Source organism: Pteronotus mesoamericanus, unplaced genomic scaffold (assembly GCF_021234165.1).
Source record: "Pteronotus mesoamericanus isolate MK-2021 breed Mesoamerican mustached bat unplaced genomic scaffold, CSHL_Meso_final contig_41, whole genome shotgun sequence".
Lineage (NCBI taxonomy): Eukaryota > Metazoa > Chordata > Mammalia > Chiroptera > Mormoopidae > Pteronotus > Pteronotus mesoamericanus.
Genome location: NW_026555152.1, coordinates 346128 through 367447, shown reverse-complemented (window position 1 = coordinate 367447; position 21320 = coordinate 346128). Strand labels below are relative to the sequence as shown.

At 38.7% G+C, this 21320-nt stretch overlaps 1 protein-coding gene across 8 annotated transcripts in view; it reads left to right on the top strand.

The window, feature by feature from the left end:
* FRY (FRY microtubule binding protein) overlaps positions 1–21320 on the top strand; it is a 557210-nt gene that overhangs the window by 321872 nt on the left and 214018 nt on the right. For all 8 annotated transcript variants that reach the window (XM_054577105.1, XM_054577099.1, XM_054577100.1 and 5 more), the window contains 5 exons: positions 6766–6869; positions 7309–7417; positions 9040–9126; positions 14058–14229; positions 15560–15692. In XM_054577105.1, the coding sequence (XP_054433080.1) occupies positions 6766–6869; positions 7309–7417; positions 9040–9126; positions 14058–14229; positions 15560–15692 (605 nt within the window). The remainder of the gene's footprint in view (positions 1–6765; positions 6870–7308; positions 7418–9039; positions 9127–14057; positions 14230–15559; positions 15693–21320) is intronic.

The following is a 21320-nucleotide window of genomic DNA, read 5'->3' as shown; positions in this document are numbered from 1 at the left end:
AGAATAGAAAGCCCAGAAATAAGCCCAGGTCTCTATGGGCATCTAATATTTGACAAAGGGGGCAGAAGCATAAAATGGAGCAATAATAGCCTCTTCAACAAATGGTGTTGGGAGAGCTGGATGGCTACATGCAAAAAATTGAAATTGGATCGTCAGCTGACACCATACACAAGAATAAACTCAAGACAGATAAAAGACTTAAATATAAGTCTCAACACCATCAAAGTCCTAGAGGAGAACATTAGCAGGAAACTCTCAGATATCCCATGCAGCAATTTTTTCACTGATACGTCTCCTAAAACACGGGACATAAAGGAAAGAATAAACAAGTGGGACCTCATCAGAATAAGAAGCTTCTGCACAGCAAAAGAAAACATCAGCAAAATGAAAAGGGAACCAACTGTATGGGAAAGCATATTTGCTAATGATACATCAGATAGAGGTTTGATCTCCACGATATATAAAGAACTCACTTGACTCCACTCCAAGAAGACAAACGATCCAATCAAAAAATGGGCAAAGGACCTGGCAGACACTTTTCCAAGGAGGAGATACAAAGGGCCCAGAGGCATTTGAAAGGATGCTCAGCATCACTAGCCATCAGAGAAATGCAGATCAAAACCACCATGAGGTACCACCTCACACCAGTCAGAATGGCCATCATAAACAGATCCACAAACAACAGGTGCTGGCGAGGCTGTGGAGAAAAGGGAACCCTAGTCCACTGTTGGTGGGAATGCAGACTGGTGCAGCCATTGTGGAAAGCAGTGTGGGATTTCCTCAAAAAGCTGAAAATGGAACTGCCTTATGATCCAGTGATTCCCCTGCTGGGACTATACCCTAAGAACACCAAAACGCCAATACAGAAGAACCTATGCACCCCAATGTTCATAGCAGCACAATTTACAATAGCCAAGTGTTGGAAGCAACCTAAATGCCCATCAGTAGATGATTGAATCAAAAAGTTAGGGTACATATACACAATGGAATACTATGCAGCAGAAAGAGAAAAAGAACTACTAAACTTCGCAACAGCATGGATGGAACTGGAGAGCATTATGCTAAGCGAAATAAGCCAGGGGGTGAAAGACAAATACCATATGATCTCACCTATAAGTGGAACCTAACCAACAGTACAAAGATGCAAGGAAAATAAGAGCAGCCACACTGAAAGGAAAAGAAATCAACAGACACAAGAGGGAAGGAGGGAGGGGCGGGCAGGGAAAAGGAAGGGAAGGGGAAAGTCAAGGAACATATAGCAAGGACTCATGGACAAAACCAAAGGGGAAGAGCTGAGGGAGGAAAGGAGGGCGGGGGCAAGGGAAAGTGGTGGGGGGTTGGCAGAGACAAATGTATTTGAAAAAATAAATTAAAATAAAATTTTAAAAAAATGTATGGCACCATTTATTTTAAAGCAACTACTATTCTCTTTAGAAATGCCAGTTTTAAATTATATAGTATTAGATATTTTTAATATTAATTTTCAAGAACTAGTTACTTTCCTTTAATATTAATCTTATTTCTAGAGACATGAGAAAATCTCTTATCATCTATGTTTCATTTGGATGTCAAAGGCACATTTCAAAGTGGAATTTACAAATCCTAATAGTGCCCATAAACTGTCTAAAAATTAGTGGTCAGATGACAAGCATATTACTTTCCATGAATGTCTTATTTATTCAGACACTGAATAGAAAAGTAATCACCATCAACTGTCAGTACAGTAATTTTGGAGGTTATTCTAAACTATCACACATATATTATTTGGATAATACAGTCACAAAAAAGAGTGAATTATGATCAAAGTAAATTGATACAAGCATCAAAAGGAAATGCCAAAAAGGAGAAAGGTGTTGACTGTGATATGCAAGAGAATATAAAAATTGATTTAGTTGAAGCAAAAGAGAAAATTCAAAGGTATTTAAGTATGAAAAGATCAAAAGGTATCAATCTGTGTCAATAATCTTTACCTGAACATGCATGAGAATCTCCAACAAAGCCATATTTATAAGAAGCCCATGTAACTCAGTATAAATGGTCAGCTGATAGACCTTAAAAAACATTAGTCTGTCCAGTGAGACCATCAGCAGCTGAGAGATTAGTGAATTCAATTCTCCCTGCTTGTTATTGTTAACAGTGAATTGCTTTCACTAGATCACAAGCAAAATTTAAAGAAGGTGGGCAAGGGGTTGGGCAGGCTGACATGTCACATGATGTGTACCCGATACCAGCTCTGAGATGAGATGCAAAGATCTAGGTAATATCCACTCTGAAGCCTACTAGTTTCTTGAACAGTGTTATCAGTGGAACCTCAGAACCAAAATTAATATATTCTTGGTTAATTAATAAATGGAGAAGCACATTCCAATGGAAGAATAGAAATCAGTGGTTTGAGATACGCTAAAAATGTCTACACCTTGAAAATATATATCGAGTTTTTGGACTAGAAAGGGAATGTAGAAGTCCTGTTTTCCAATAAAGAGCAATCTTGTCAGTGCCAGTAGCATACAAGGGTGGGCAAAAGTAGGTTTACAAGTTGTAATACAAATAAATAATACAGTAATTAATAATATAAGAATAAACTCTCTTTTGCATACTCACAACTGTACATCCACTTTGCATATCCTTGTATTTGCTCAACCTCCAAATAAGTGGAAAAAAGTGCTCTGAAGACACTGGAAGCAGAATGTCCAGGTTTATATTCTGGCTCTGCCACTTATTACCCCCTCTGTACCTTGATTTCTTCAAGAGAGCATGAAAACATTCCCATTATTTACTTCATAGGTTGTTGTGAGAATTAAAATGAGTTAATATATGCTCAGCAATATAACAGTGCCTGACATCATAAGCACCAAGTAACATACACCTTCCAATTCCTGAGAAAACAGTACTTATGGAGCAGCAGTAAGTTTCTACTCCCGTTGTTATTTAGCATCCCTATGACTCCAAGCATGTCATTCGGCTGCTCTTCAATGATGAAATCCCTCAATGGGTGTCATGGTGTGTGAAACATTTCTGAGTGTAAGATGTTTCATTATATCCTTATGTCACACAGATTAGCTTTATGAGGCTTCAGCTACATACATACCAAGGGTTACCTTCTTCACAAGCTCTGTAGAAAGAAACATTGCTTATGCATCAAATCTTGCTTCAGCTACTACTCACAATTTGTGTTTTTAGTTTAGTACTTATTAATAACCTGCTACATGGAAGTCACTGAGGGCCCCAAGATGAGCAACCCAGAATTCCTGGAGCTCACAATCTGGTAGGAAACATACAAGTAAAGAGGTAGACCAACATTCTAGAAGCCAGAGAGCGGGGACACTTGGAAATCTTTGTACGGTGGAAGAAGGAGTGGAAGGGCAGGGGAATGTAATAGGGGGGTGACACCCTCGGAGTACACCTAGCCCAAGGTGAAGGCAGGGGGTGATCATGGGGGGCCGGGTCACCAAAGGCCCCATGGAATTTGGGCATTGTTCAAGAGGTGATTAGAAGCCACTTAAAGACTTTAAATGAAGAGAAGTCAATAGTCATGTTTGCAGGTTCAAGATGCCATTTGACAGTGCCAAAAATGGAAGACAGGCAGCAAGTAGAGCACTTAGGGGCAGTTGCAGCCATCAATGGTATAACCTTGAAATGCTAAAAAATCAGTAGTACAGGATCCACAGGTAAGATAGAATAAAAACTTAAAGTCCACCACTTTGCTTCAGTCTTGATGGGAGCAAGAACAGATCATCTCACCTTATTCTTGAGAGTGAAAGAATATTAGCCACAAGACAATGCACCAAAAAGATAACTGTGGGTGGCTCAGTGGGGGTGGGAGACATGAAAAAAGTATCAAAGAAGTCAAGGTTAAACAGAATACAGTAATATAAGTTGTTTAAAAAAGAGATGTCAATTAAACTCTTCAGTGGAACTTAGATGATATTTGCTCTTCCCCATCATGATTCACAATGAGGTAAGGCACAGGAGACAATTCTGAATGGTACACAATGTCAATATAAAATTCTTATATATAAATAAAGGGAAATTCACAATAAAGGAGAAATTTCCACTAGAATGAAAGTTCCTGGAAATCAGAGTCCACATCTCTCCATTTGCTGCTGGGCCCTGGTGCCTTGTGCACAATGACAGTGACAGTGGGCAGGAACAGTGCCCATACCCTGCATGCATCTACTCATTTAATTCTCATAACACTCCTATGAGGCAGGTAGGATACTCATCTGCATTGCTTGGGGGAAATTAGGTCCAGAATGATTAAGAGCTTCCCTGAGGTGGGCCACACTGCTAATAAATTGCAAAGCAGGGAGGATTCAAACACAGCCACTATGTACCTCAAGTCTGCTTTTAACTACCAGATAGGCACATCATAGGTGCTGGCTGATTTGCACTGATTGAAGGAAGGGTAATTATAATTCCTGAAATTTTTAAATGATGACATATTTTAAATGCAACATTACTAGTTTCGTTGTTTACTTGAAGCTTCTTTGTGTCATCAAAACATTTGACATATTACAAGGTATATCATACCTGTTTAATAACAGGCAAAAAAAATCATCCTTTATGTATAAAGTATGCATCTAAAAAGTTAAGACTTTTTTCCCCTGGAGCTAGAGAAGTAGTTGTAATGTGTATTTGGAAGAGTAAACATGCAGAGATTATCTGGGGAAAGCCTAAAAGTAAAATAAAGAAAAAAAGCAGTGGATGGTGGCAGGTAGGTCATAGCAGATAGTAGAAAACATTAAAAAGCCTCAAAAATTAAAATGATAGTACTTCCACATGAATAAACAGACTAATAGAACAAAAAAGAATCCAGAAACAGACAAAAATGGATATAGAAACTTAGAATTTTAGTATAATGATCGCACTAAAAAGTTATTTTAAGATTACATAGACATAGGATATCTCTTTTCTAAATCTAAAAAACTGCTCCCTATAATCTTTTCCAATCTTTAAGTGCTTTGTCTTTATTCAGTAAATAGTTTAAAGATAAACTCCATCCTAATTTTTTAATAATTATGAATTCTACAAAAGTCAGTGCCCAAATTATCTAGCCTAAGAATAAAACAGCTAAATATGTTATGATAAAATAAATAGAGGAATAAGAGAACGGAAGTAACATAAAAGCAAAAGACCTATAAGAAAATTGAGTGATATTTAAAGAGTGTTTAGGAAACATTTATCAATCCCTTGCAAAATGTTAGGGATTCTAATATATGCCAATGGTAAACAGTCCCACCTTTTTTCCAGATGTTTAAACGAGACCACACATAGAGTTGAAGGGCTCTGCCAGAGGTTGGTTTGAGTGTCAGGGACACTCAAGAGGGAACAGTTGTATGGGTTTGGTTTCAGGACACTGGAGAAAAACAAAATCCTGCACATTGGAGGGAGCATTCAAGCAGACTGTAAAGGACTATGGTTCACTGGACCGAAAGGAGAAACACAGGGGTGGGCGTGAGGAGAGCCATCTCCTGACATGGACATGAATGAACATGGCCTAGCTAAGGTTTAGGGAGCTTGTGGGAGAATAATAGGATGGGAGGCAGGAAAGGTGGGTTAGAGCCACATATTGGCTGGTCAGGTATGCTATGCCAAGAAATGTTACCTTGATACCATAGGCATTGTGGAAAGCACCCAAACCAAGGTATTAAAACAGAGAGGAATATGATTAAGATACTGTCAGATAGGAAAATGCAGAGGAGCTCAGTTCCCTCCTCTGTAGCCAATGTGTTATTGCCTAAAAGTGGTAGTTATGCCACAGCTGATCTGCATGCCTCAGCTCTGTTTCCCACAGAGCAGACATAGACTTCTAACATAGTTTCCTGCAACAGTCGTGAGAACTGGGGTCCCCTTACTTAGCATGGCATTGTAGGGTCCCTCATGTGACCCTGTCTTTCTCTTGAGCCTCACTGACCACTTCTCCCTTACTTGTCCCACACATTGGCATACAAATTATTGCCAAGTTCCAAAACATGGCCCTTCTCATCAGCTCTCCTAGGTCCCATGTGCCTTAGCCTCTGCCTAAAGTACTCTCCATTCCCATCATTTTTTACACCATTCCAACATTTCTAGTGCCAAGCACAGTACTTGATCCCGTGTAGTGGAAGGGACAAATGAGTAGGTGAATGGATTAAAGTTCATCTGAGTTTTCATCTGTTCACAGAAATGTTCCTGACCTCAAGTTGGCCTTCTCCTCATCCTCTGTCTCCTGTCCCTACCAGTTCTTCACACCATCTTAGTTGCTTGTTTACTGTCCTTCTCCCAACTTCTATAGACTGTGAAGACCTTATCTCTATCTGCCAAATTCTAGCACAGTGCCTTACTGCACTTTAGTCTCAATAAGCATTTGAGGGTAATTAGATGGGGGTGGGGGAAGGTTGAGGAATCAAAGCAATACCAATGTTTACAGGGCATAACAAAAATAGAAAGACCAGATTGGTTCTCCTCTTGGTGTTAGGAGATACGAGTTCCCTAGGGCTGGAGGAGGAAGGTAATCTCAAGTTTTCATCTTGACAAGGGAGAGAATGACCTACCTTCCTCCAGAACTACTCTGTCCCACCCTCAGGGCTATTTGGATCCCTTCTCATAGATGATTTATCCAATGTGCACTGGGAGTCAAAGACCCCTTTAGTCCCTGATGGTGCATTGTGCCTTGTAGGCATCCTGCCACCCACGCAAGGCCCTCCATTTCCAGGCATTCAGAAAAGAATCATCATCATATGTCATCACTTACTCTGCAGTCTTCTGTCCTGGTTTCTGTTGTAGAATAAAGACCCCAAGATGGCTCGAGTCGCACTGGAATCTCTGTACAGATTACTTTGGGTTTACATGATTCGAATTAAATGTGAAAGCAACACAGCTACTCAGAGGTAAGGAGCTAGCCTGGATAAGTGCTAACTGCATCCCTCAGCCAGTGAGAGGGTGTTTTGTTTTATTACTCCCTACACTAACCCTGTTAGAAGCTTTTCAAAGGTGACAGTTTGTAGAAGATCTAAGTCCTTGAGGAAATGTTAAGGCTTTCAGCAGCCATGACAGGAACTCCAGCCTCAACCAGGGCAGCCAAGTTCAATGTCCAGGGCTTCATTTTGTCACCTTAACAAAGGAAATGGCTACAGATTTTCAGTTGCCTTAGGTTTACCGGAAGCACTTTTCAAAGAGTGATTATGCTAATAGGGGGATGAAATGGTTTGTTTTCTTTTTCTGAATTCTGTCTGATACTGAGATAAGATGAAACATCTGCCATTTTCCCTTGAAGAACTGGAGCTCAGCTAATCTTGCTTGTTTTCTCTTTTTACCCTTGTCTTTCAGCCGTCTTATAACCATCATCACAACACTTTTCCCCAAAGGGTCTCGTGGTGTGGTGCCAAGGGACATGCCTCTCAACATCTTTGTGAAAATCATTCAGTTCATTGCCCAGGTAATGGACAACCCTCTGGCATGAGTCTCCTTCTCAGGACGTGCTAACAGATGAGGTGTCTAAACTATCTTACATAGGTAGACTTTTCAGAATGGTCTTGCAAGTGTTTTCGCACATAGCTGATGATTTTTGCTTCAAAACAAATTATGAACAGGGGTATGCAAGTTTTCAGTACTTAACAAAGGAAGGAACTGAGAGACAGAGTTTAAGTGACTCATCTAAGGTCATAGAACCTATTAGTAAAGGGGTCTCTTTACTCATAGCCCCTGGTGAGCTTTATTTCTTTTGTTTCGTTTCATTTTGTTTTGGTTTTTCTCCCTGATTCTCTGCTCTGGATTCTGCAAATCAGGAGGAAGCAGAGTCTGATATTTGGAGGAAACCAAAAGAAGACAATTTAGTGAAATTTGAGGAGTAATAATGCTGTAACATTCATCCTGTGAAAAAGAAGACTACAATAGGGGTATTAGCATTTATCAAGCACTCACTCTTTGCCAAGAACAGTTCCAAGCACTTTACATGTATTAACTTACTTTAAAACTGGGTCCAATAATTTTAAACATAGTTTTTACTGTTTAATTTACTATTTAGACCCAACATTTTTACTTCTTAACTCACTTTGTGAGTAAATGGTTTTACCCCAACTTCGTGACTTGCAAAGGAACGTAGAGATGATTATTCCAGCTCAACCTGTGCCTCGAGCCAGCTCTATGCTCTTAAACAAGTTAGACAACATCCCCCCACCCCAGTTTCTTTACCTGTAAAATGTGGGTGAAAATGCTTGCCTGGTATACGTAGAATGTTGAGCAGAATAAAGGGAAATAATAGGTATGAAAATGCTGTTGAAATACAATTGACATTGATATAAAGATATAAGTTCAGTTGTTACTACTTAATATATCACTCTGTATGGTTGGCACAATGAGATGCCTCTGTAATATTTATACTTAGGGAGAGGACATTACTTGCTTGGTAGGCAGATGAATTAGTATAACCTTTCTACATGTAGTTATCATGTAGCTGAACATGTGCTTAAATTATTCCAGAATAGATTGTATAAAATAAACCTATTATATTTTCATAGCCAATATCTCAAACTATTATAATCTGGCTTTAACCTTCTCATTTAAGTAGACTTGACATGTCTTATTTATTGACTAGTCATTTCACTTGTAGAATTGACTATTGTAATGTCAGCCAAAAGATTTGAAATGTTAGCGAATAGAAGAAAATGGGCATTTTCCAGTGGCTTTTTAAAAAAATACACTTTAAACTGAATTTCAAGAAGGGATCAGCATTTGCAGTACAGTAGGAAGAGTTGGGCTGCATTTAAGCCCAGACACTACAAGTGTTTTGATTTTTTACTTCTTGTTTTTGGTCATTAGTCATTCACTGCTATGGGGGCTAATGGCATATATTAAATAATGCAAACATTTCTGTACACCACGCGAATACAGAAGCAGCTTCTCCAGAGGTTCACAGGGATGTTCTTCCTAGGGAGGCAGAGTGAGCAGGCTCTCCTCTTAGCAGCCCGGTGTTTGGTGCAAATGATGAAAGTAGATATTTCATGTTTAATTTCTATCTTAATACCTTTGGTTTGATTAGTTTTTTCTCTTTCCCTACAGGAACGATTAGATTTTGCAATGAAAGAAATCATTTTTGATTTTCTTTGTGTGGGAAAGCCAGCAAAAGCTTTCAGTCTCAACCCAGAGGTATGAGTGATCCTTTCCTGTACCTGTAACAGTGTGGGCATTGACAGAGCCACACCTTTATGACTTTGGGGAATGTGTGAAGGGCATCTTCTCTAAAAGTTTTCTCTTTGTTTCTGTCCATGTTATTTGACTAAATAGTACAAATGATGGCATTTGAGAAGTAAGATTTTAGGTGAATAGACTCAGCATGATAAAAGTTTGGTGTGCTGCCAGATTCTGATCGTGTATAATAGAGTAAACCTTGCCCCCAAAAGGTAAGCTCTCACTACAAGACAGGTTGTTTTATTTTTAAAAAGTCAGTGCTTTTACTAAAATTTGATGTAGATTAACAAGTGGAGTATTGGCAAGTGATGAAACAGAAAAGAATAAATACATGTAATAAAATGCTAAAATCTGGTGAGATTAAATAAGTCATATATGAATATATATATTTCTATGGCAGCATCACAGCTCAGAGCCAGGCAGTCATGGAAATGAGGACAGGGTAGGCCTGTGCAAATGAAAAACATTCAGATTTAAACTTTTAAAAACATGTTGGCCAGTAGAAATATGCCTGACAAGCTGCCTCTGTGTGGCCCTTTTCCTACGAGACTGTAGAAAGAACACTGAACTGGAAGTCAGCAGAGCTGGATTTGCCGCTTGCCACAGGTGCTACCACTTTACCAGCTACATAACATTTACCTCTCTCAATCCCTGCTTGTTCATAAGTACCACAGACAAAATACTTTTCTAGGTCACCTCACAGAGGAAGAGATTCTTGGTGATAAGGTTGCCACACACACATATAAGGATGACTGTAGAGCCCCCCAAATGTGTTTCTGTCTTCTGTCTAATGATGCCATAGTCTTCTGCAATGGCTCCAGGAAGGGTTCATGGGCTAGTGGGAGGGGGGACAAAACCAGTGCAAATCCAGGGCATTGGTCAGACTGAGGCCCAGGCCCCAACTAGTAAAGGTGCTGGGAAGGTTCTCAAAATATTTTTCACTTCTCAGGAGTCATGGCTGTACCACCTTTAACAATTAATTATCAGAATTACTGGGCTATTTGTCTAAAAGGAACGTGGTGAAAGCTGCTTCCATCAATATCACCATCTAGAAAATTTACCCTTGGTTCTTCTCTCAGACTCCTCATTCAGTCAATGATTAACTAGTTAATGCCTCTATGCAGAGCAGTTGGAATTATAGTTTTTTAAAAACTACCAAAAGTAGGAAATATTTGTGTATCTTCTATTTCTCTTGATCTTATAGGGTTATGGAAGAGTTTAGTTATCAGTACTTATGAGTAGAATCTCGAAAGCATATCTGTGACCCACTCAACAGCAGTGCAAAGATGAGAATAGTCTATGCAGAAGATGCCATGCACTTGATGAAATATGTTGGAGAGCACAGTTTCTTAGGAAACAAATCCAGATTGTGTCTTAAATATATTTTGGAAGTAGCGTGTGGAACAGGCCCAAAGATCTGGTTATCTTATTGCATAGCCTGTATCACTCTACCGCTCAGCAGTTAGGTGACTTACAAGTAAGTGTCTCATCTTAGTTCAGACCTGGATGGTCTCCTACATGCACTCTCATCATCATAAGAACTTATTCATCTGTGGGAAGCATTTCTTGGTCATCTCTCTCTCTCATTTTTGTCTTGATCAAAATAACGTGGCCCTGGAGATCCTTCCTAGCCTGTGCCAGTGGCAAGAAGAAATAAAAGCATATGGATTAGAAAGGAAGAAATAAAGCACTCTGTATTTCACAAACATGATTACCTACATAGAAAATACCAAAGAACCTATAGAAAACCTATTAGAACTAATAAATGACTTTAGAAAGTTTGTAGGATATAATATAAATATATAAAACCAATATATTTCTGTATTCTAGGAATAAACAATTGGAAATTGAACAATTTACCAATGAAAACAAAATATTAGCAATAAAGCTAACAAAATGTGTGCAAGATTTGTATAGCAAAAACTAAAAAATGTCGAGAGAAATCAAAGAAAACCCAAATAAAGGAAGAGAAATACTGTTTGTGAATTCAGAGATTTAAGATTATATAAGGACGGTTGTTTCCAAATTAATCCAAATAGGTTCAACTATAATTCCAATAATAATCCCAATTAAAATTCCAATAGCTTTCTCTGTAAAAATCAATAAGCTGATTTTAAAATTTACATGTATAGTATAAGGAACTAGAATAACCAACTTAATTTTGAGAAACAATAAAATTAGAGGACTAGCATGTCCTGATTTCAAAACTTATTATAGAGCTACAGTAGCAGTATTGGAGGAAGCATGAATATAAAGACCAATGAAACAGAATAAAGAATCCAGAAACAGACCCACATATATATGGTCAATTGATTTTCAACAATGGTTCCAACTTATTTCAATAGGTAAAAGATAATCTCTCCAATAAATGATGCTGAACCATTGAAAATCCACTTGAAAATAATGAACTGACCCATAATTTTCACTGTAAGCAAAAATTAATAAAATGAATTATAAACCTAAATGCAAAATCCAACATTATAAAACTTCCAGAAGAAAACATAGATAAAATCTTTGTGAACTTCAGGTGGGCAAAAAAATTCCCAGGACACAAAAAACATAAATTATTATATAAAAGAAAATGTTGATAAATTGAATATCACCAAATTTTTTTTAAATGTATGAACTTTAAAAGACACTGTTAATAAAATGTAGAGTCACAGACTGGAAGAAAATGTTTGCAAAAAATATCTGATAAGGCATTTGTATCCAAAATTCACAAAGCACTCACACAACTCAACAACAAGGAAATAACCCAGTATTTTTAAATGGGCAAAGAAGAGATAGAAATGACAAATAACCCAATGAAAAGATGTTCAGCATCATTAATCATTAGGGAAAGACAATTTAAAACCACAGTGAAAGGTGCTGAGAAGGATACAGAGCAAATGCAACTTCATACTATTTTCATGAGAACGCAAAAAGGTAAAACCACTTTAGAAAACAGCTTGGCAATTTCTTATAAGGTTAAACATACACCTACCATATGATCCAGCATTTCCATCCCAGGGCATATATCCAAGAGAAATTATTAAGTCCACAAAGGTTTTTATTAATATTTATACTAACTGTATTCATAATCACTAAAAATAGGAAAATGGCTCATGTTCAACCACTGGTGAGTGACCAAACAAATTGTGAATCATTAATACAACAGAAGTTATTCATCTTCAATAAAAAGGAATAAATTACTGATATTGCCCAACATTCCAAAAACATTATGCAAAGTGAAAGAAGTAAGACACAAAAGACTGTGCATGGTTTGGTTCCATTTGTATTACATTCTGGAAAAGGGAGAACTATAGGTAGAAATTTAACAATGATTGTAGGTGCTGGGGCTGAAGGAGAGGAATGACTAGAGAAGCACAAGGGGTCTTTTTTGGAGTATGGGAATATTGTATATCTTGGCTGTGATGGCAGTTACCTGACTATATGTTTCTCAAAACTCAAACAATACATGAGCCTAGAAAACATTTCATGAAAGGACTATTAAAATACATGAGAGAACTAATCGACTTTTATTATACAGTGAAATTTTTTAAAGTTAATACTCTTTCATTCTAGAAAATGGAGAGAGAATATTATTGAAGGACATAAAATCACAAAGTGCACATTGGATAGGGTATAAATGAGCCAGAGAAACATTCACTTAATCCTTAGTGGAATATCATTACACCTTAAAGCTTGGATAAATAGTTTAAAGTGAAGAAAAGTCAATATTACTTTGTTATGAAATGTAATCCTGTACCACAAAATAGGTGATTCAGTCAGACGTGACTTGAATGTATAGCTTCCCACCTACTAGTTAGGTAACATCAGTTTCCTCACCTGAAAAAATGGGAATAGTCATGCCTTCCATGTATGACTGTTTTAAAGATAAGAGTTAATGAGAGTTCTGGATACATTGTAGTGACTTGATAAATTGTATATAGACTATCACTGTTAGTACTAATAGTTTTCTGCTGTAGGTAGTAGTCAACTTTGGGAACTTAATACTTTATATGATTTGCAAATATGAGTGTAAACGTTTTACACATGGTTGTTTAAGGAAGAGCAGATGTTCTAGTACCCTCTGACCTTTTAAGATTATCTACTGGGAGTGTCTTACTGAGTCATCTTCCAGAGCCATCATTATGCTTTACCTGAGCCTGAGAAAGATAATGATCTCGCTAAGAATGGCATTTCTTCTTATAAACTCGTGTTTTTATCAGTAACAGGTTCTGTGGCATCAATGTTTTTAAAGATTTGATTGATTGATTGATTGATTAGAGGAAGTAAGGGAGAAAAAAAGGGAGAGAAACATCAGTGTGTGGTTCCAGCTGTCATGCGCCCCTTCCTGGGGACCTGGCCTGCAACCCAGGCATGTACCCTAGACTGGGAATCGAACCAGCAACCCTTCGGTTCACAGACTGGCGCTCAATCCACTGAGCCACACCAGCTAGGGCATAAATTTTTAAAATTTATTTTCCAACTTGCCAGTGTTGTGAATCAAGAGTCAACCACCTGCAATTCCTAGCAGGCCATTTTTATTTTGTATGGGACTCCTTTAGTTTGCCTTAGTTTACTTTAGTTGCAGCTGCTCTGGAGGATGACTGCTTACCTCCATGACATTCACCCAGGGACCTCCAAACAGAATGGGTATGACCATCGCAAACGTATCCTCCTAGACTGTTGAAAATTTTCCTGACTATTTTCTTGTGATGTTGTAACATAGTGGCAGAAACTATATTTTATTTTCATAGGTTTGGCCTAAACTCTTGTGCCTTTTAAATTATTCTCCCACTCTAATCTAGATGGCAAGCCATACTTAACTGCTCTCCAAGACTCATGGTTTAATTGCACCACAATAACTGGGTCTGTCTGTATCACAAACTCACTTTCTCTTACAGAGAATGAACATCGGTCTGCGGGCATTCTTGGTCATAGCTGACAGCTTGCAGCAGAAGGATGGCGAACCACCCATGCCGGTGACAGGCGCTGTCCTGCCATCAGGGAACACATTGAGAGTGAAGAAAACATATTTGAGTAAAACGCTCACTGAAGAGGAGGCCAAAATGATAGGTGGGTTTCAAAGATGTGTTAGATATGGGATTTATTAAGCCTTTAAAATGATCCAAAATACTTACTGTTAGTGAGATACACTTTGAAAAAAATCTATATAAAAGTAGCTGTGCTTTGTTTTAGTGCCCTTTAAACTTTTTGGAACTTTATGGTAAACATTTTGCCATTTAAATATTAGTCTCTTATCTGTGGTCTTTTCAAAGTCCTAAAGTTGATGATCTACAACTTATAGTAAATTTTAAGACATCTGTGCCCTTTGGTAAATAATCCTGTTTATAAAGCAACCACATATACATTCATTTATTCATCTATTTATTCATTTATTTTTATAGTTCCTTTCCTCCTTTTCAGTAAAATTAGTTTAATCTGTCTTTTAAACATACCAAATACCACACATGCAGGTTATATTATGGCTTTAAGGCTAAATATGAAATTTTCTTTTTAATTTAACAGCCTTAATCCCAAGAGGTAACTTCTCTGCATTTGTTTCTTTCTTCCTGAATACCTGAATTTAAAAACTGACTATAAACTTTGTTAAGATAGTCCTGGAATGCAAAGACCTGAAGGAAATACAGGACACCTTTTGTTTTAAATGTTTGTCTTTCATTCTGCAAAGCTTAAGTGAGGTCAAAAGGATTTAATGTATGAGAAATAACCATTAACAATTATTTAATTAAAGTACACATTGTAAATACAAGGCAATTTTCTTTTCATTTGTATCATATACATAAGTATATAAAGTGTATATTTTAAATACATATGCTATACATATTTATCTTTCCCTGTAGGACATTGACACTGTATTTAATGAGAGCAGTGAAAATAATATAGCTAAAGTATATTTTCCTCCATTTTAAAATTTATGACATGAAGTCATTTTGTTTATTTTACTTAAAGAAGATCCACACATATTTCAGATATGAAATATTTCAAATATGAAGTTATGAAAAATCCTAACCCCAAATGAGAATTGTCCTTCATTCACAAACCACCAATGATGGTGAATTTTCTTGTACTAACCAGAAACATAAAAATTCTAAAGTAAAACTTTTGATTTTCTTGTTTATTTCAACTCTACTGGAAAATATCTCTTTCTGAAGTATTAGAATACCTGTCTATTGAATTTAAATGGTTATTTGGTGAATGCCCACTAAGGGCAGGGCACTGGGCTAATGGCTTTACAAACAAGAGATTGAATTAGACTTTGCTCACAGAAACCATTGATCCATAGAAAGTCTTCAGTAAAAACATGTCATAGAGGATGAATAAACTAAGATTTCATTCTTTGATAGATTTAGTCTAAGATGTAATTATAATGCATGTTTTCCAGGCATGTCCCTATATTACTCTCAAGTACGAAAAGCTGTGGACAATATTTTAAGACACCTTGATAAAGAAGTAGGAAGGTGTATGATGCTAACTAATGTTCAGATGTTAAACAAAGAACCTGAAGACATGATCACGTGAGTACAGTGAGGACTAAGTCCCAATGAAAGGTTAATTAATCAAAAGATTCCAGCATAGATTCTCCTCCTTTATTCTGTGTAGCTGACCCTTGAACAACTCGGGGGTTAGGGTCACCAACCCACGCATAGTCAAAAATCTTTGTATAACTTTTGTCTCCCCAAAACTATACTACTAATACACTAATCTTGGCCAGATATTTTATCCATAACATAAACAGTCAACTAACTCATATTTTGTATGCTATACTTATCATACATTGCATTCTTATAATAAAGTGAGCTAGAGAAAAGAAAATGTTATTAAGAAAATCATAAGGAAGAGAAAATACATTTATAGCACTGTACATATTTATTGAAAAATATCTGTGTGTAAGTGGACACATGCAGTTGAAATCCATGTTGTTCAAGGGTCAATTATATTTTGTTCCCATCTTCTTAGAATCAGAAGTCTCAGAGGTGTTAAGATGGTAAGAGCATAATTTGATAATATTTGACTAACTCTAAAAATAAGACCAAACTTGAGATTATGCTATTTTGCCTATATCTGAAGTATCATTAGACCAGTAAATTAGAAAATGTGGGGACAGACAGAGGAATTGGCTTAAACACAACCTAACTAGTAAGGAGTGCGGTAGAGGCTCGAGAAGGTGGGCAGGGCACCCACAGGCAGCAGCGCCAGAGGGATATTGTAATGGTGAGTTGGACCCCTGTGAAAAGAGGAGGGTCTGAACCATAGGCAGGGATCTCCAGCCTACAGCACCAGAGTCCAAAAAGCACTCAGACAACAGCCAGCTGCGAAAAGCGGCAGGGTTGCTCTCTGTCAGAGAGAGGCAACTGGAGACACAAGGAGCCATTTAAAGGACCAGTGCAAAAATTTGCAGTGTCAGCCACTTACCCTGGGCTCTGGCGGAGGCGGGAGCAGAGGGGGCTGAAGACACCTGAAGAGAGACTGGGGAAGGAGACTTCAGGGAGAGGACTGAGAAATTGACCAGTGGGGTCCCAGTGCTGACTCATCCTCCATTCCACAGCTGCCATCTTGCTTTAGTGGACCACTGCCCTGAGGTGCAGCAGCATGGAAGGACACATTAGCTCACCCCAAAAGGCTCTGCCCCAGCCAGGTGTTGCAGAGGCCTGAATGCTAAGTACAAAGTGGCAGTCACAAATAGTAGATCCCTGGCTAAAAGGGACATGGAGTGGTCTGGAGTTGCTTGAGGATAGATGAGATACGGAGGCATTAGGGAGAGAACTGAGGGAGTAGTCGGGGAGATTCCAGTGCTAAATCCTCCTCCACATGGCAGCAGCCATCTTGCTCAGGCAGACTACTCCCTTGAGTGGCAGCAGCCTAAAAGGACCCAATAGCCTTGTCCACAGGAGGGACTCTGCCTGGTCCTGACCACTGAAGGCAGTGGCAAGATTAACAGCAAACAGGAGGTGGACACAAACAGCAGATTCCTGAAAGTCTCTTAAAGACTGCCTAAGGTCAGATGGGGTCAACAGCTGACATCATCAGAGGCAGATCCAGAAAGAAAGAAGAAAAAGAAAAGTGGTCTCCTACCATAGAAGTTCATACCACAAAGTCAGGAAACCAAGACAGATCAATTGAAGAAGCACAAGCAAAAAAGAAGACTCTCACAAATAATGGGAAGACATCCCCCAGTTGAAAGGAAAGGAGAAATCCCCCCCAGAAAGAGAACTAAATGAAACAGAGGAAAGTAAACTATCAGATATTGAGTTCAAAACAACAGTTCTGAGGAATCTCAATGAGCTCAGTGAACTCAGAGAGAATTACAAAAAACTGCAGGGAAACTATGAGGAACTTACTGCAAACTATATCATCATGAAAAAGGACATAGAAATTCTCAATAAGAGGCAAGAGGAAATGGAGAATACAATTTCTGAATTGAAGAACACAGTAAAAGGAATCAAAAGCAGGCTAGATGAAGCTGAGGATCACATCAGTGAGCTGGAGGACAAGGTAGAAAAAAGCTCCCAGAAAGAGCAAGAAAATGAAAAAAGACTAAAAAAGAATGAAGAGGCATTTAGAGAAATTCAGGACAACTTGAAACATAATAATATCCATACAATAGGGATACTAGAAGGAGAAGAGGAACAAGGGATAGTGAATCTGTATGAAAAAAATAATGATGGAAAACTTCCCTAATTTTGAGGAAAGAAAAAGTCACACAAGTCCAAGAAGTACAGAGGGTTCCATTCACGGGGAACCCAATGAGGCCCACTCCAAGACACATCACCATTAAAATGGCAGATATCAAAGACAAGGAGAGAATCCTAAGGCAGCAAGGGAGAAGGAGAAAGTAACATTCAAGAGAGCCCCAATACGGCTAGCAATTAACTTCTCAACAAAAACACTACAAGCCAGAAGTGAATGGCAAGAAATGTTCCAAGTCATGAAAAACAAAGACCTGCAGCCACGACCACTATACCCAGCAAGGCTCTCAATTACAATGGAAGATAAAGTACCGAGTTTCCGAGACAAAATATGGCTAAAAGAATTCACCTTCACAAACCAGCACTTCAAGATATGCTACAGGGACTGCTTTAAGAAGATAAAGAGTGAGAAAAAGAGAAACATAAACAAAATGAAAAAATGAATAGTAACTGTCAATAACAACTTTAAATGTAAATGGACTAAATGCCCCAATCAAAAGATACAAGATAGCTGAATGGATAAGAAAACATGACACACACATATGCTGCCTTCAAGAGACCCACCTTGGAACAAAGGACCTACACAAACTTAAAATAAAGGGATGGAAAAAAATATTCCAAACAAATGGACAGAGAAAATAAGCAGGGGTGGCAATACTTATATCAGACAAAATAGATTTTAAAACAAAGTCCATAATAAGAGACCCAGAGGGACACTATAATACTCAAAGGAAGAATCCATCAAGAAGACATAAATATTGTAAACATGTATATACCAAACAGAGGAGCACCCCAATATATAAGGAAAATCTTGGAGGACTTCAAGAAAGATATAGACAATAGCATACTGAAAGTAGGGGATTTTAACACCCCGTTGTCAACAATGGGTAGGTCTTCCAAACAAAACATCAACAAGAAAATTGTGGAACTGAACGATGCATTAGATCAAACGGACTTAGCTGGCATATATAGAGCCTTTCATCCCAAAGAAGCAAAATACACATTCTTTTCAAATGCACACAGAACATTTTCAAAGATAGACCACATGATAGGACACAAAACAAGCCTCAACAAATTCAGAAAAATCGAAATCATAACAGACATTTTCTCGGACCACAAGGGCTTGAAATTAGAAACAAACCTCAAAGAAAAAAACTCAAAAACATTCATACTCATGGAGACTGAATAGCACACTATTAAACAATGAATGGGTCAATAATGGAATCAGAGAAGAAATCAAAAAGTTTCTGGAAACAAGTGAAAATGAACAGATAACAGTCCAAAACCTATGGGACACAGCGAAAGCAGTCCTGAGAGGGAAGTTCATAGAGACCTACCTCAAAATGATAGAAACATTTCAAATAAAAAAATTAACTCTACAACTTCAATAACTGTAAATATAACAAGAAACAAAGCCCAGAGCCAGTATAAGGAAGGAAATAATCAAGATCGGAGCAGACCTGAATGACATAGAGACTTAAAGGACAATTCAAAGGATCAACCAATCCAGGAGCGGTTCTTTGAAAATATAAACAAAATTGACAAGCCTTTAAGCAGACTCATCAAGAAAAAAAGGAACAGGAGCCAAAAAAATAATATCAGAAATGAAGGATAAAAAACAACTGATATGACAGAAATACAAAGGATTATAAGAAATTACTATGAACAAGTATGTGCCAAGAAATTTGAAAACCTTGATGAAATGGACAAATTTCTAGAAAAGTATAACCTTCCAACACTGAATGAAGAAGATGCAGAAAGCCTGACAGACTGATAACAGCTGGGGAAATTGAAGGAGTAATCAATAAACTCCCGGCACACAAAAGCCCTAGGCTGAACGGTTTCACAGGAGAATTTTACAAAACATTTAAGGAAGAGCTAACCCTTGTCCTTCTCAGACTATTCCAAAAAATCCAAGATGAGGCAAGACTTCCAAACTCTTTTTTTTATGAGGCCAGCATCATCCTAATACCAAAACCAGATAAGGACACAACCAAGAAAGAAAACTATAGGCCAGTATCTCTGATGAACATAGACGTTAAATCCTCAGCAAAATATTGGCAAACTGCATCTAGCAATACATTAAAAAGATCATCCACAGGGAAAAGATGATGGAAGAGTGAATGGGAGTCACGCTGACCTCCTCCCCAGACCAAACTGGAATTGTGACTAAATAGTGGAGAAATCACCTGGAAAACAATGGAACGATAGAGGAAGAGGAGCCTTGGAGCTGCGGACAGAAAGTGGATTCAACTCTCACACATCCCAACGGGTGAGAAGTGCAGTGGAGGCTCAAGAAGGTGGGCTGGGCGCCCACGGGCACCAGCAGCAGAGGGACATTGAAATGGCCAGTTGGATCCTCCTGAGAAGAACATGGTCTGAACCATAAACAGGGACCCCTAGACTACAGCAGCTGAAATTAGGAAACACACAGACAAAACACCCGAAAAGCTTAGGGGCACTCTCTGCCAGAGACAGGTGGCTGGAGATGCCAAGAGACATTTAACCAGGCAACGCAAAAATTTACAGTGGCAGCTGCCTTCCTGGATCTCTAGGTAGAGGCGGCAGGAGAGTAGGCAGGTGCCTGAGGAAAGATTGACGAGGAAAACTTTGTGAAGAGAACAGAGATGGTGGCCAGCAGAGCCCCGGTCATAACTCACCTCCCACTCTGCAACTACCACCTTGCCCAGGCATAAGAGAATCAATTAACCTGCCTTTTGCGTGCTCCACGCACAGCTTGTGGGTGTGTGGACTGAGTGCAGACTGGCTGGAAGAAATAGAGGATCCCTGGCCAAAGGGGACATACAGCTGCATAGAGACCCTTGAGGAGAGACTGGAGATGGAGGGGTTGGAGAAAAAACAAGAGGATTATCTGAGATCCCCGGAGCAGAGTCCCTCCCCATTCTGTAGTCCCCATTTGCACAGGCAGGCCGCACCCCCAAAGAGGCAGAATTGCGGGAGCCAGAAGGCCCGCAATTAGTCCGCAGAAATAGTGGATCTCTAGTGGAAGGGGTCACAGAGCTGCCCAGAGACCCTTGGGGAGAGACTAGAGACAGGATTAACAAGAGAGTCCTAGAGCTGACTTATTCCCATTTCCTTAGTCTCCAGTTTGCGAGGGCAGGCCACGCCCCCAAAGAGTCAAAAGCAGGAAAGGACACAATAGAAACCCCTAAACTGATCAGTGCCAGGGTGTGCCCCCAGCACCAGGCAACTGCAAGGTTGGGCGAGTCCACTGGTCCTGGGGCAGAGCGAGTGCGCTCAAAGCACCAGCGTGAGAATGCAGAGCAATCCACAGAAATAGTGAATCCCTGACCAAAGGGGTCACAGAGCTGCCCAAAGCAGGAGTCATACACAAACAGTAGATTCCTGGAAGGCTCAAACAAACAAAACAATGTCAGATAGGGTTAACAACTGACATCATCAGAGGCAGACCCAGAAAGAAAAGAAAAGATAAAT